Raw genomic sequence first — 15,215 nt, forward strand, 5'->3', positions numbered from 1 at the left:
CTCATGGTTTGACAGTCTAAATAGAAATGTTGTTAGGTTTGTATGTGCTGGCAGGGCTCGTGTTGTGGTGGAGGCAGCTCTTATGTTCTTCTGATCTGCCGTTTTGATTGGCTTAGACAGTCAGAACCTGGGATGTGTTAAAGGATATATAAGACTGAGCGGTGTCCAATCAACGGCTGTTACCATGCAGCAACACATACACTACATACATGCATCTACATATAGAGACAAACACAACACTGTAACATACATTGTTAGTCACAACACTGAAACCAGATTTATTGTCTCCTGAGGAAGATATATTGCATAAATCACCACATCATGCATCACATGTTACATATAATTACAACACATAACACATCCAACATTGGTCACAGCATCACTACACAACATGCTTCATTTGAAGGAGACTTCATGCACCATGTCATGTGGAAATAAAAAAGAAAGAGAAAATCCTTGTCATGCAAGATGTTTTTTTCAGTGTGCCAGACAGAAACAGTGGGCGTAAGTTGAAAAAAATCCGGAAAAGAGATGCAGTAAACTGGAAAGAAAGGTAAAATGAAATGAATGACATCATAACATAAGATAGAAACTCCAAGTACTTAAACATATTCAGAAATATCATTATGGTCATTTATATTAAAGTCACAGCAGTTTATAATCTCATAGTAATAGTTCATCCAAATGTTCTTCTAAGACCTTGTGTGGGATAATTTAATAAAACGTTATTATCGATACCCCACACACCATTGTAATGGTAAAATTGCAGAACTTGTGGTATAAAATAAATCCTTGTTTGTATTTAATTGCTTGAACTTACTATTGTGGTTGCTATATGAGGCTTAAACAATTGAATAACAATAATAATATTGATAACTCATTTTGGCCGACCGTCTGTTCTCAGCGTTACAACGAGGGGCGGGTTTACTCGTGTCACAGACACGAGTAAACCCGCCCCTCGTTGTTTGATTGACATCTCTGATCCCGAGACAGCAGGGTGGCCAGTCACGCTCTCGCCATGCAAATGAGCCGCGCTCAGGCCGGGCGGGTGCCCATGTGGACCAGCACCATGCCTTGTTGTTCTGAGCGCTGATTGGCTCGCCGGCGCCTGATTGTTCTTCATGCGCTGCGGGCCAGCGGCGAGAACCAAAACACGGATTACCGGTGTCTGGACCGGACTTCCCTTTCTCGATTACCATGAAGATACACGAGCCAATCGTGAGCCCTATTCGATCCCGCAGTTTTTAAACAGAGGTTTAGACAATGTTAGTGTAAAGTTTGACAGGATTTGTGAGAGTTAACGGTTAGTGCTTGGACGATAGCGCGGAGTCGGTGAGAGCGACGCGGACGCCGGGTTTTGTCACAGGCCGTAGTAACAGGGCGGGGCAGGAATAAAAGAGGGCGGGGCCTAACGAGAACACGACTCGCCTTGTTGTGTGTATTCCCGTGCTCACATCGCCATCTTGTTGCAATCCTATTTTTTTTTTTTTTTACGTATGCGAGGATCTACTTTCCGTTCGGCCGGATTAAAAATCGACCGTCTGGGTTCCGGAGAAGCACAGGGGACGAGCAGCTCCGGCCTGTGGGTGTGAACCGTGCACACGGCGCTTCCTATCGGGGACACTACCTACCTACCCCCTCGGTCTTTTTCCTCCTTCCGTCCCGAGCCACCGGGTAGCTTGTGAGGGTTTACGCGCAATGAGCATCGATACACTTTTAGAGGCGGCCAGATATGTGGAATGGCAAGCCCAGCAACAACAGATCACACGTGGTGAGTTCAACGGCAGACTGGTGCATCGCACCGGACCTACGTGACAGTGCGTGCTTCATCCTAAACTGCGTTTGGGGAGGAGGGGGGCCGTATCCCGTTACTACCAGCGACCGGGCTTTGCATTTTCAACCGACCCGCCTGTGATGAACGGAAGCGTTTTCTGTTTTTGTTCATGGTCTTGGGTTCAGGAAAAAAAACAACGAGAGACTGAAGTCACTGCAAACTCTCTGCGAATCCCGAGTCGCTAATTGTTGCACAAATGCGTCTTCCCTTAATGCGGAAACGGGCAAAGTTGTTTTCGGAACTACATTGCGCGCTCTCGGTGTGTGCGTTTGTGTGTATGTGTGACAGTTTGAACACTCGTGACTCACTGTACGTGTGTGTGTGTGTGTGTGCGTGTGTGTGTGTGCGTGTGTGTGCGTGTGTGTGTGTGTGTGTGTGTGAGAGAGAGAGAGTGTGAGTGTGAGAGAAAGAGAGGCACCGCAGAGGAGTTCCTGTCAGTAACCGAGGTCCATTTATCTGTTGTATCTTTGTGATGAAGTAATTCGCTGAAGGCTGCGACTGTACTTTTATTGCAGGATAATAAACATTCAAAACATCAAATACGTTTCCCCCTACATGGCTTGTGATCGTTTTCCGCACGGGTTAACGTATCTGTTACGAATGAGATCTTGAAGATCAATTTGCCCGATTTTTTTTTTGTCCGTCGAGCCCCGACAGGGCGGTGGCGAGTAGATGCTGCTCTTTACATAATACCCTGACATTGCTCAGCTAACTTGTGACACGGATCGAGGCGGGCCCTCGCGCGCTCGCCGCCTCCCTTTTTTGTTTATCTGCGTGCGAGCATATAGACGTATTTATTTGCGCTTCTTATATTTATGTGAAACGATTATGTGTCAATCGAGATACTGATCCGAGACTGGCGAGAAGGAGACCGGGGCGCTGCTGTTTTTGTGTTTCTCCCCTCTGATGACGTGTCGGACAAATCAACCCCCTTCCCCCAGCTACCGCGTGCTAGGATCCGCCCACAACAACCACGTGCTCACAGTATCCCCCCCTCCCCCTCCTTTTCGCGATACACACCTACGTGCACACACGCGCACTCCTCGGCCCCGCCCTTCCCATTCAGTCTCCTGACAGTGGCGGGTCAGAGAGACGGAGGGAGGGAGGGAGGGAGGGAGGGAGGGGGTAAATAGGGCGACTCCCCCAGCCTCTCTCACGGCATAAGCTATAGAAAATATTGGTATATAGCACACCAGTAAATGTCAACTTATGTTGGAGATTATTTTTTACTTTTGCTACTTGGTGCCTCTGTGTAATTTGTTTTGTGTGTGTCCTTTCCATAAACAAAAAACAACAACTCCACTATAACACCAGTGCAAGTAGAACCGAGCTATATAGTTGCCATTAATCATGATTTTATGACAATATGGCACCCATATGCAAAATATGAAGCAATGAACAGTGTTTGTTATACACGACAGGATATATACCATGCAGTCTGACTTTAGACCAGCATAGAAATGGGAGTTGCACTGGTACGACTGTCTTTCACTGCTCAGGAAGAGTTAGAATAGATGTGAGCTCATGAATAATTGATGAGTAACATTGTTTTCTTCTAGGTAGCATAACTCAACTGTTGACAAATCCCACAAATTAATACACAATATATAATTAAAAAGTGCAGACTCATATTTTTAAGGTACTTCATTAGACTAAACTGTGCAGGCCGTCTCTGCAGGTGAGGGGGGAATTGGATCATTTTGTGTTTTTTTTTGTAGTTTCACGTGGGGAAGACATTAAAGTATGACTTAATAGGCAGTCAGGCATGTTGCCATGTGGTCTTTCTGTTCCCTTCATAATGTTGGAAAGGCCTGAGCTGTGTGTTGTGCAGATTTGAGGAATCCCTGGGATCTTCTGTCTCTAATGTTGCTGTTTCCATGGCGACGGAGGGCTTTCCACATTGCTTTGGGTTCGCCTGCTACGGTGTGCAGTAATACTCATAACATTTACTGTGCGTGTGTGTGCTCGTGTGTGCGCGCACAGCGTGGGAACATTCCCGTCCTACGATGTGACTCTTTTAGATTGTATTTTTTGGGGGGGGGGTGGGGGGTTGTTTGCGACGATGCGTCATTTATATATTGTCCTGGTGCCAACTCCAGCAGAAGAGCTCCTCGACAACAGTCGACTAGCTGTTAGTCAGAGATGACCCTGATGCGACCAAGCATGCTCGGAGCCGGGACGGTCCAATCACGGCGCGGACAGGAAACGGATGCAGACGTGATTTCTTAGATTATTTTCCCCTCAATTGCCTTGTGTGTGTGTGTGTGTGTGTGTGTGTGTGTGTGTGTGTGTGTGTGTGTGTGTGTGTGTGTGTGTGTGTGTGTGTGTGTGTGTGTGTGTGTGTGTGTGGAGATAGTCACCATACAAACAAAGTGACATTCACTCTGGCAAAATGATCTGTAGCTCGGACGACCTGAGGATGATGCCGTTACATCATTCGTCTGATTGATTGATAATTGATCAGTGTTAATGATTTCCAAACTAGATGTAGATAATTCTCTATAATCAGTATGGACGTTTGTGTGTCTGTGCGTCATTGTCGTTGCATCTGTTCGGGTGTGAAAGACAGATTTAACTGTCATGAATAGTCAACTGTGAGTTTATCCTCAACCTGAACTTGGGGCAGGTTGTCCAGTGTTCAATAACCGTCCTTCCCGTTTGTCTCCTCTTCCAACCACTCTTACCCTCTGTCCATTTTCTACTGTTCACTAAATTGTACATCTTCTTTTCCCGCCTCATACAGAAGAGGAGCAGCGCAAAGAGAAGGAGCTCATCAACAGGGAGGCCGAGTTAAGGCGCGTTGAACTCGTGACCGCGTTGTCTCAGCCAATCAGAGCCAACCACGTCGCTTGGGGCAATGACACTCACCGCCAACAGCCGCATCACCCTCCTTCCCCCTCTCTCCCACCCCCTCACGTCCCCATCGCTGTCATCCCAATGGTCCCAGTTGTCACTGCGACACCCTCTGTTCCGCCCCTTCCACTCGCAACACAGATTGCTGCGGCGGCGACGTCGCTCAATGGCTCACCACAAGTCAAGAAGTCTTCCTCACCTCCACCGCAGCATCAGCATCATCATCATCAGCAGCAGCAGCCACTCTCTCCGCACCTGTTGTGCACTCACAAGATTAAGGTAGAGACTAGTCCACAGCTGATTGGTGCAAAGCCCAGCCAATCACCGCCGCAGGTTCAGATTCAGTACTCGGCCTCCATCAGCACTAATGGAGCTGGCTCTCTACACGCACTGGTCCCCCATCAACTCCCACCTTCATCTCAGCCACGGCCGAACGGAGTGACGATGGAGGACCTGAGAGGGATGGAGGGGAAGAGGAGACCGGGAGGGTCAGTGTGTGTGTGTGTGTGTGTGTGTGTGTGTGTGTGTGTGTGTGTGTGTGTGTGTGTGTGTGTGTGTGTGTGTGTGTGTGTGCACACACACATGTTTTAGTTTGGGTATTAAATAGGGCTGGGCAAAGTCGAAAAAAATTAATCGCGATTAATCACATGATTTTTCTGCGATTAATCGCATTATGCGCCAAATTCAACAATGAAGTAAAAAACTGGTGTATTGCATGCTTTTATTTTAAAGTAATTTCACCAGAACAGTATGTATGTATGTATGTATGTATGTGTATCTATCTATCTATCTATCTCTCTATCTCTCTATCTCTATTTTGAACAGGTACTGTTTAGTAAGGGTCCCTGTGAGGGACAAACCACTCCTTTTGTCAGTTTTTCTTCCTCAGTGAGAAAAGTCCAGTCTGTGTTGTCTTGAACATCTTGTGATATGAGGAAAGTTCTCGTCTTTGAGAGAAGAGTAAAGATCCAGAAGTGATGCTGCTTTAAAGTGCTCTGCATGGATCAGACCGCGGGGTCAGGAGCTTTGCGCATGCGCGATTAACTTTCAATCTGGACACGGAAGCGGCCGGTACATATGAAAGTAGTGTATTTGCGGCTCGCGCTTGTTGAGAACAGAAGCTACAGAACAATACGTGCTTTACGTCAGGTTCAGTCGCCAGGTCTGAACCACGGAGAGATTTAAAGCGATAAGCTCCTCCCAATGCCAAAAAAACATGCAAAAAAAAACCATGCAGTTAACGCATGATCAAATAATTAACGCCGTTAAAGGATTGAAAAGTTAACGCGATATTAACGCGTTAACTTGCCCAGCCCTAGTATTAAAGTGTACATGGGTTCATGGTTGTATTGATCATTTCTTTTGTGTTTCCAGAGCGGGGACCAGAGAGGTGCATAATAAACTGGAGAAGAACAGGTTAGTCATAATAAACTTCTTATTGTTGTTGTTGTTGGTGTCAACTCATCAGGAATAAGGCAAAGCAGCCCTATTTGTTTTATCTTGACCACCACATTTACACAAAGTTTTGTGTTTATCAAGTTTGTCGTGAAAGAGTTTCATCAGCCCAAAAGTCATGACATTTCCTCAACCCATACAAAACCATGAAATCCTTCTCAAGCATGCAAAATTGGAGTCATGAAGTCTATTTTAATGACCACAACTTGGTTAAAACTCTCAAGCCTTGTTAATTAATGGTGACTATTCTCCAAGACAGTAAGCTAATGACAATCATATCAAAAGTGTGACCCTTTCTCGTTTCTGACTCTTGGCCCTTCAGGCGAGCGCACCTCAAAGAGTGTTTTGAGACGCTGAAGAAGAACGTTCCAAATGTTGATGAGAAGAAAACCTCCAACCTCAGTGTACTCCGCAGCGCTTTGCGTTACATACAGGTATACTTTCAATACATTTTCTCAGCTTTCCCAGCAAGGAGAGGCTGACAGCCTTCATATACTGGTGCGGTCCGACGCATTATTTTGGGTACTACTCGTTTCTTTCATCCTTTTTTCTTTCATCTTTCTCCGGTCTTGAATTGATCGGTTCAGCTCAAGGTAATGCACTAGCTTTGGTCCACTGCAGTCGATAAACATTGCTCGTTTGTGAGCCATTTTGCTCGTTTGTGAGCCATTTTGATCTTTTGTGTTGTCAGTCTCTTGTGACTGATGATACGACACCCTCCAAATAATGGCGAGTCGGTCCATGAGAAAGTAGTGAATACATCCTTTGTTTTCTTGAGCCTGTACAATATGATGAGTATTTTTGATAACACACTTGGAGTTCAACTTTTCCTGAGAACAGTAGTTTGCCTTTTTAAACATTTCATTAAGATTCTTATCAAGTGGAAGTGTTATTGTGTAACTCTATCTTGGAGTCATGAAGTATGTTTATAGGCTAGGGTCTGGTTGTAAAAAAAAAACAAAAAAACAACCTGTAAAGAATAAAGGCTTGAAATATTTGTGTGGGGAAAGACTTTCATATTGAAGTTGTGTGGAGAAGCAGCATTGCGTTGCTGAGGGCGGGAAGGGAGCTGCGTAGCCTGAAGAGGTGAGTTTTTAGTCAATAAAAGTACAGGAGGGAGGATTTCTGCACTGTGACAGGAATGAAGTGCAGCCTGGAGCTCGATTCAGTGGTTTCTTTTTAGTGGAGCAGAAGCTTCAGTGGATATATATGCAATGGGGAGTCGGTGGAAAGGAGCTAATTCAGGCCACGAGATGGAAGAACTGCAAGTTGCGAGAGCGTTGGCCAGCCGCCAGAGAGCCCAGCAGACATGAGATTATGATGGTTTTGATAAAAGACAGAGCCAAGCGACGGCTGAGGAAATCCATACAGTGTAGTTCAAGTTTCCATGTGTTTTAATAAACAAAGCTACAGAAGATGAGTCACTATTCAAATCAGCCAGAAAATCAAATGCACACAGGATGTATACTAACTAAATGGTTAATCAACAACCGATTTTGATTACTGGTTAATTATTTATCGTGCATAACTGTCAAATATTCAGTGACTTCATCTCCTCAAATGTGAAGATGTGCTGATCTTTATTTTTATATGAATGTAAATTAAATAACTGCAATTTGAAGATTATCCTTTGGTTTTTGGGAATTTATTTTGGTGATATCTCACTATTTTGATCAAGAATTTTCTGACCACTCAAAATTTGCATTAGTGGAATAATTGATAGTACAACTAATCATTGCAGTGTGGGTAGCCACACAGCTACCAGGAGATGCTACACAGTTGCGTCAAGTGTTTCCCTCCGCCCACACTGAGACTGCTTAATGGGGAAATGCACACAATATTTAAAGGAATATTCCATATCAAGATATGACTGAAATGGGAAACCCCATTGAATTGTTTCACTCCTTCAACTTCATCACATCTGACGAAACTCTTCACATGTCAAATTTAAACCAAGATGCCTTCTTTGTGTTTTAACCTGCAAACTTTACTAATAACACAATGTGTTTATGTGCACACAATATGATTCCATTGAAAATCAATAACAATAAGACTGAATCATTTACCAAAACAGCCTTACACAGCTGCACTAATCCTAAAGTGCTTACAGCTGAATGTCTAACTGTTGCTCTCCACCGTGTCCTCTGATCTATAATCTAATCAGTTTTTATTGTCGGCGAGTAGCTCGCCCCCTCTTTCCCCACCTTTTTCTCCCGTAATTCTCCTCATGTCGCCCTCCCCCTCTCTCCCCTCCCCGAGCCATGTGAGATCTGAGCACATGGCTAGCCCGAGCCTGGTGACATCACCGTTGCTCACCCACTCCGGTCTGCTCTGCGCCTCTCGACTGCAGAGGGGCCGGCGATAGTGTCGGGTGCAGCAGCGTTTCCATGGTTATGATACTGGAGTAGGTGCAATCTGCAACAGCTGTACAAGATTTGCTTTGTCTTTGAACCCACGGCCGCCTCGACCTTTTCTTCTCTATATCGCCGTCCTACTCAACCCGTTTCTCTCTGCTGTCTCTTGGTAACCATAGCAACAGGCAGCTGTGTGTGTGTGTGTGTGTGTGTGTGTGTGTGTGTGTGTGTGTGTGTGTGTGTGTGTGTGCGCGTGCGTGTGCGTGCATGCTGTTGGTCTTTTGTCAATGGTCATGCTGATTTCCTTGCACAGACTTTTTGTTTGCGTTGTCCTCATAACCACATGTAATAAAACCACGTAGATTCATTTCAGCTTGTTTCTGATGGTGGACACCTTGAAAGAGGAAGGATAAAGGAGGTATAGATGAAGCAGGGGAGGAGCGGTAAAGGAGCGAATGGTGTCGAGGGAGTGATGGATGCAGGGGAGAAGGGGGGGGGGGGGTGGGGGTCGGAAGCACCCGACTGGCAGCCAACCAGTCACATTACTCCTTTTTATGTAATTACCTCCGTGCTTCACCCAATTAGATCGCTCCTCGTGGTTTTTTTCTTCTACAAACTGCTGCTCAGGCAGCCAAATCCTCACGGATGAGGTTGCCAAGGAAACTGCTATGGGTGACAGCTGTTTCCTTGGTGATTTGCGGCAGGCCTAATGGTGTGTGTGTGTGTGTGTGTGTGTGTGTGTGTGTGTGAATAGTGTTAGGATCTCATGGAGAGGCACTATTTTCAGTGAGCAATAGATAGATCCGACATGAAATAACAGACAAGAAGCAGCAGAAAAAACTTTTTGAGTCAATGTTACAAGACTTTGTGACTCAGTTGCAACGCGCTGACGCAAAGAGGGCTGTGAATTCGGATGTGAGCGGTGAGGTGAGGTCATCGCATGGCTGCAGGGAGGGAGCATCCTGCCGGAGGCTGGTGTGTCCCCCATATGCTCACTGGTTGTCCTCAGTCTTGCATCTCCATCCTCATCTCCTCTTTTGGTTGGACCAGATCATTTCACCGCTCAGCTGCAGATTTATTTCCGGTAATACACAGACGTAATCAGTAAAATCTTCCCAGCCATTTGAATGGTTTTTGGTAACCAACATGCCTTTCCCACCCTGCAACGCCCTTCTTAACCCCCCGCCACCCTCAACTTCCCCCCCACCTAATTTCCTCCCCCTCTCTCCCTCATTCCTCCCTAGTAATCTGTTAATGACCTTAGCCTGTCATGCTGTTTGGTGCTCATGCGTCAGCTGACCCACACCGAAACTGGGTCACGGAGACCGCACGGTGGGACTGGCAGAGCTTTCTTTCTGTTTCTGTCTTTTTGTGTCTACTGCTATGTTTGCCTTCCTTGTTTCATTTGTAAATCTACATGCGGCTCAGCGCGTGACGGTGCCGCGCTCAGAATGAGTCCTTCAGTCCTACGTGACTGTAATGTTCAGGAAAAAGTAATCCATTTACATTAGAATTGTTGGGATGATGGTAAACTTGAGTTATTGGTGGAAATAAAACACGACAGGACGGTTACTCCTACTCTGACCCCGTTGACTCGAAAAACAAGCATGATATCCAGGAAATGGGAGGAGCTTAAGTAGATTACGCCAACAAAAGCAGTGTGAACATGCTTGAATTTGCGTGCGTGGCTTCCTTCTGGTGCACGAAACTGAGAGAGCATGGGGAACATTTTGTTTCAGGATTGTGCAAGCTGGGAGAAATGTGGGAGTGGCCAAGACTCACCAGACAAAAAAATGGTCTTAATTCCCTTTTTTGTTGGTGACAGTTCTTGAAAATGCTTGAAACTGCTTCTAGCTTTACAGCCTGAACATAAAGTACATTGTAGTAGTAATAATGGCCTGAGACATATTTATTTCTGTTATTTTGAAAGTATATTTCATTTTCCTGTTTTATAATCTGTTGCTGTTTTCCCTCTTGATTTGGTGTTGCTGGTGTTCACTATTAATGCAAACTTACACTAATATTCCTACACTTAATCCGTTTACTTCCCTCAAAAGGCTTTTCTTGAAAATGTCCTCAAACTACTTAAACAGCTTCTAACGAAACAAATTAGCGGAACAAATCATGGGTGAGGACTAATTTATTGTGAAAGAGAAACTCGCTGACCGAGGCCGACTGTTGTTGTACTGATGAAAATACTGCTGTGGAAATCAATATCATGCTCAATCTGCGTGATGACGTGAACCATTGTGACGGTTTCATTTGTTTATGCAGATTGCAGCTCCGTCTGAACACAGCCTTGTATCAGAGAGTCAATGCCGTACACGTACCAACAACGTACTAGTCCAAGTGTCTTAATCACACTGTGATTGTCGGTGCTTTTTAGATGTGCTGGTGATCCTAATCTTTTCTGTCTCTATCTCCTCTGGTAGACTTTGAAGCGAAAGGAGAAGGAGTATGAGCACGAGATGGAGCGTCTGGCTCGAGAGAAGATCGCCACGCAGCAGCGGCTGGCCGAGTTGAAGAACGAGCTCAGCCAATGCATGGACGTCATCGAGATCGACCGAGTCCTCCGTCAGACGATCCAGCCAGAGGACGACCAGGCCTCCACGTCCACCGCCTCAGGTACTGGGATGAGACGCACTGATCAGTCTTGTATATCACTTGTACTTTTGCAAGTCAAATTTACACACGAGTGCTGCATGACGGTTGCACAGAGAATATCGTCACAGCCACACTCGCACATCGTGCCGTTGGTTCCTCAATGTGACGAGACATAGAGCTCGGAAATTTTAACCTACAAGTCCAAAATAAGTTAGAGAGGAAGAACCTTAAAAACATAATAACTTGTACGTTTGAAACTTGGAAAATGTAAGAATATCAATTACATTTCATATTTCTATGAAAGAAAAGTTATAAAATAGTTTGTATATGCTGTCAATTGTAGTTCTTCAAAAGAAAAAACAATCCAAATCAACAGGTCAGACATATAAACAAGTCTGAATCGGTCTCCCAGACATGCATCCTGAGACTCGACTGAACTAACCACAAGAAGTTTAGTCACAGATTTCTACTTATTTTTTGTAGAAGTGCAGACATAGAGAGTAAATAGTGGTTAGATGTGCATTGAATTTCCTTAACTAACTAATCTTTTAGTGTTTTAACTGTCAGTGGAGCATTCGGGTGCACACTCTCATGGCACTGGGATGGTTTCATGATGACTGACAGTTTCCTCTCTGCTCTCCAGAGGGAGAAGACAACTTTGAGCAGGACATCGACGAGGACGTCCTTTCTCCTCCCAAACCAACACCTCCCATGTTGCAGGCCCAGCCGCTCCTCAACCATCACCTGTCGATCCAGCACGCCAGCCTGCCTCTCTCTGGGGTCCTGAACACGCCCTCGTCCTCTGCTCCCCCTCACGCCGTCACTCCGGCCCCAGCTCCGCCCCCTCCACAGCATCCCATTCAGCCCCCGGCGCTGCACCTCCAGTCCACCGTGATCGCTCACGCCGCCGTCTCCCACCCTTCGGTCATCCAGGCTGTCAATCACAGCCTGCCGGCGAATCACAAGTACCTAACGCACATTGCCCCGTCGCCCGGCCCCATCTCCTCCATCCATCAGTCGATCGTGGCGGCGCCGGCCGCTCACCAGCCGATGGCCGCCCAGCCCATCGGACACATCACCGTCCACCCGGTGGCTCATCTGGGAGGTCCCCTGCCATCCCATCTCCCGACACTCTACCCTCAGGGCATGTCCGTCTCCCAGCCCACCATGATGGGCCACATCACTCACACCTTCACCCATCACACCCTGCCGCATGTCCAGGCTAATCCTCAAGCCAACACTAACGGGGCCCAGATGAACACCGCGGCCGTCATCAGCCAGGGGAGCCCGTCGCTAGGGAAGCCCACGGCGGTGCTGGCCCCGCACCCTCAGCTGGTTGGACAGGCCACCGTCCTCAACCCTGTCACCATGGTCACAGTCCCAACCTTTCCCGTCAGCACACTCAAACTGGCCTGAAGGTAAAAAAAAAAATAATGAAATAAAGGGACTGACGGAAGTCAGTTGAAGGAGCGAAAAGTTCCGGACTTCTGGATGCGTTTCAACACTCCGATCAATAATCAATTGCAGAGAATCTCTGGCAGGCAAAATTGACAAAGAAAAACATTAATTGTTTTTTTGGACAACTTGTGATAAATATCTCCTGAGATATTTTGGTCACAGCTCTTAGTTTGTGAACAATAACATGAAAGCAGTCAGTGGGTCAGGCCATTGTTTGTGAAAATAAGACACTCGTCTGCGCTGCAAAGACAGGAACTCTGTTTTACCTTCCTTCCTTCTTCTCTCCTTCCTTTCCTTTCCTTCCTTCCTTCCTCCTCTCCTTCCTTTACAACCAGAAGCACTAACATAATAAGCTCAGTTCACACTCAGGCATCAAGGATTTACCTTAACTATTCATACACTCATCGAGGGAAAATGAGAGAGAGTTGTGTGTCGTTAGACTGTTGCGTGGGAATTTAATTTGTGCCCGTTTTTATACTCGTAATCATGATGTCACGTGGGAGAGTTTTGATGGAATAATGTCACTGATGTGTTTGAGAGCAGGAGGAGGGAGCTCAGTGGGCTCACAGGTGTAAAGTAGATCCCATTACACAGTTGGCTGAATAGAGCAACAGTCTTCTTCACTTTTCACTCTTTTATATTGCATCCAGTTTATTTTTTTTGGGGGCTTTTGTTTCCGATCCTGCTCCACAAAATGACTGTTAAGCCATTTCCATTTACCTCCAAATGAAGGTTCCTTGCCACTTCACTTGGTACCAAACATCTTGCAAATAGTTTAGCAAAAGGAATGAACAGTGCAATAACAAAATCTGCAGTTTAAAAAAAGACAAAGACAAAGAAAACCTCGTCGATTTTGGTCCCAAGTTTCCCATTCGACAATGGCGCTTTCACCCACTCTGTCTCGTTATTAAATACAGAGCAACTCCACATATGAGGGGCAGGGTTAAGGGGCAAGGGGAAGAATTTGGGTAATACAATTTATGTGGTGAATTCAATGTCAAAGACCGAAAAGAAATCCTGTGTAACTGCTCTCAAAACATTCAGTGGCAGGTATTCCTGCCTCTCCGCAGGGCTTCACCTTCTTCAGTCTAATGCAACAGCGCCCTCTGCTGCCTCACGCAGACCTCGTACTGATGATACTCACGCAACACAAACGTCCTGCACAGGCTTTTAAAATCTGGGGAAAGGAGGAGAGACATGTTGACTGTAAGAGATCCCTCTTGTCCCTGAAAAAGAAACAAAATCTTAACTCAAGAGGTGAACTGCATTATATGACATATAGTCACGTGAGAAACTCTAACTGCTGAGAAGATTGTAAGATTGTGAGATGTGGTGGCACCTCCAGAAGGGAAGTATGGACTTTGAGTTAAGATTTTTATTTGTCAAACTTGGTGAGACACATTTATCTCATGAGACATTGTGGATATAGCACAACAACATGTTAAAAAGACTGGAAAAAGTATCGTTTTTAGGCCTACAATTAGTTTACATATTGCAGTTTTGTGACATAATTTGGCAGCAACATGATGATTTGTTTTTCTTTTTTTCTTTTTTTTTTTTTACAACAAACTATATGAAACACAATGCCAAATCCTCTAAAGAAAATCTGTTTCAAAATGTTTTCATTTCAAAAAGGAAAATATGTTGTGACACCTACTTTTGTGTGCGTGTGTGTGCGTCTCTGTGTGTTCATGTGTACACTCACAATGTTCATGGCCTCAGCCTTCTTGCCAGCCTATACATGTCGCACCATGAAATCTCCCGTCATCGTATGCGTTTGTCGTCAATGTCGCGTGGATCTGCCTCTGCTGTTTCTGTATGTTATGTCTGTACATGTGAGCGTATTCAATGTTTTATATTCTGTACTTAGTTAATCCGTGTGTGTGTGTGTGTGTGTGTGTGTGTCAAGCAAGATATTTTTTTACACAAAGGCGATTTATGGTATGAGCCCGTTTGAATGCTATCGTGTGTGCCTATACTCTGTTTTCCTGAACACTGTGACAACTCCGGCAAAACACGAACACATTGAGCGAATGGAAGAGACAAAGATTTACTGTCATGATTGTTTATTTTTTTTTATTTTATGTTTTTAAGTTTTCCATTTTGTGAGTTGGACTGAGATGTGGAGTGGAAAAAGTAAAAAAACAAAAAAAGTTGTTGCTCTTTTCTTGATAACATGTCTAATATTCAATTTGACTTTTTTGTAATATTTGTATTTCCGTATGAAAGATTTGTGAATTTGTGATGGTATGCACGTTTTGGCATATGAGTGTGCATCTTAAAATTTTAAATGCTTGTTTCTTTTAGGTTTTGTTTTGCATGTAGATTGCCGTTTAGTTTACTTTTGTTTATACGTTTTGTTTTCTGTTTCTTTTTGGGACCATGTACAATACTGTATAACGTGGGCAGGATCTTGGACCTCATGCTACATTGATATTATATATGAATATACAAACATGTTTTCCCTATGGAGAAAGTTTTAAGTTATATATCGCCTGTACACTTTGGGCTGCCTTTTTAGATCTAACTGTCCACTGTTTAACAATGATGATAATGGATAAAACATATTAATGATGAAGAATTATGCTGATGAAATAATAAAGATTCTTATTAAATCTTATTACATTTACAACACATTTTGCTCCTGTATTTATTGG

At 44.8% G+C, this 15,215-nt stretch overlaps 1 protein-coding gene across 3 annotated transcripts; it reads left to right on the plus strand.

Annotated features, from left to right (window-relative positions):
* Window positions 1-1,106: 1,106 nt before the first annotated feature.
* On the plus strand, window positions 1,107-15,190 carry mntb (MAX network transcriptional repressor b). 3 transcript variants are annotated; one of them, XM_068600372.1, is made up of 6 exons: window positions 1,107-1,218; window positions 4,578-5,175; window positions 6,062-6,103; window positions 6,465-6,576; window positions 10,929-11,121; window positions 11,744-15,190. In XM_068600372.1, the coding sequence occupies exons 1-6, from the start codon at window positions 1,122-1,124 to the stop codon at window positions 12,514-12,516; spliced, it is 1,815 nt and encodes a 604-aa protein (XP_068456473.1). In that variant the 5' UTR covers window positions 1,107-1,121; the 3' UTR covers window positions 12,517-15,190. The 3 variants fall into 3 exon arrangements, with proteins under 3 accessions (XP_068456473.1, XP_068456474.1, XP_068456475.1); XM_068600373.1 differs by lacking the exon at window positions 1,107-1,218 and adding an exon at window positions 1,441-1,771; XM_068600374.1 differs by lacking the exon at window positions 1,107-1,218 and adding an exon at window positions 3,939-4,051.
* The last annotated feature ends 25 nt before the right edge of the window (window positions 15,191-15,215 follow it).

The sequence above is a fragment of the Clinocottus analis genome, unplaced genomic scaffold (assembly GCF_023055335.1).
Source record: "Clinocottus analis isolate CAN_PGR_092001 unplaced genomic scaffold, fCliAna1.0.p SCAF_5, whole genome shotgun sequence".
In the NCBI taxonomy this organism is placed as follows: domain Eukaryota; kingdom Metazoa; phylum Chordata; class Actinopteri; order Perciformes; family Cottidae; genus Clinocottus; species Clinocottus analis.

Coding starts and splice junctions, on each gene's coding strand:
- mntb (XM_068600372.1), top strand. CDS start 1,122: ATGCGCTGCGGGCCAGCGGCGAGAACCAAAACACGGATTACCGGTGTC. Junction 1,219..4,577: donor TGAAGATACACGAGCCAATC/GTGAGCCCTATT, acceptor CGCCTCATACAG/AAGAGGAGCAGCGCAAAGAG. Junction 6,104..6,464: donor AATAAACTGGAGAAGAACAG/GTTAGTCATAAT, acceptor TTGGCCCTTCAG/GCGAGCGCACCTCAAAGAGT.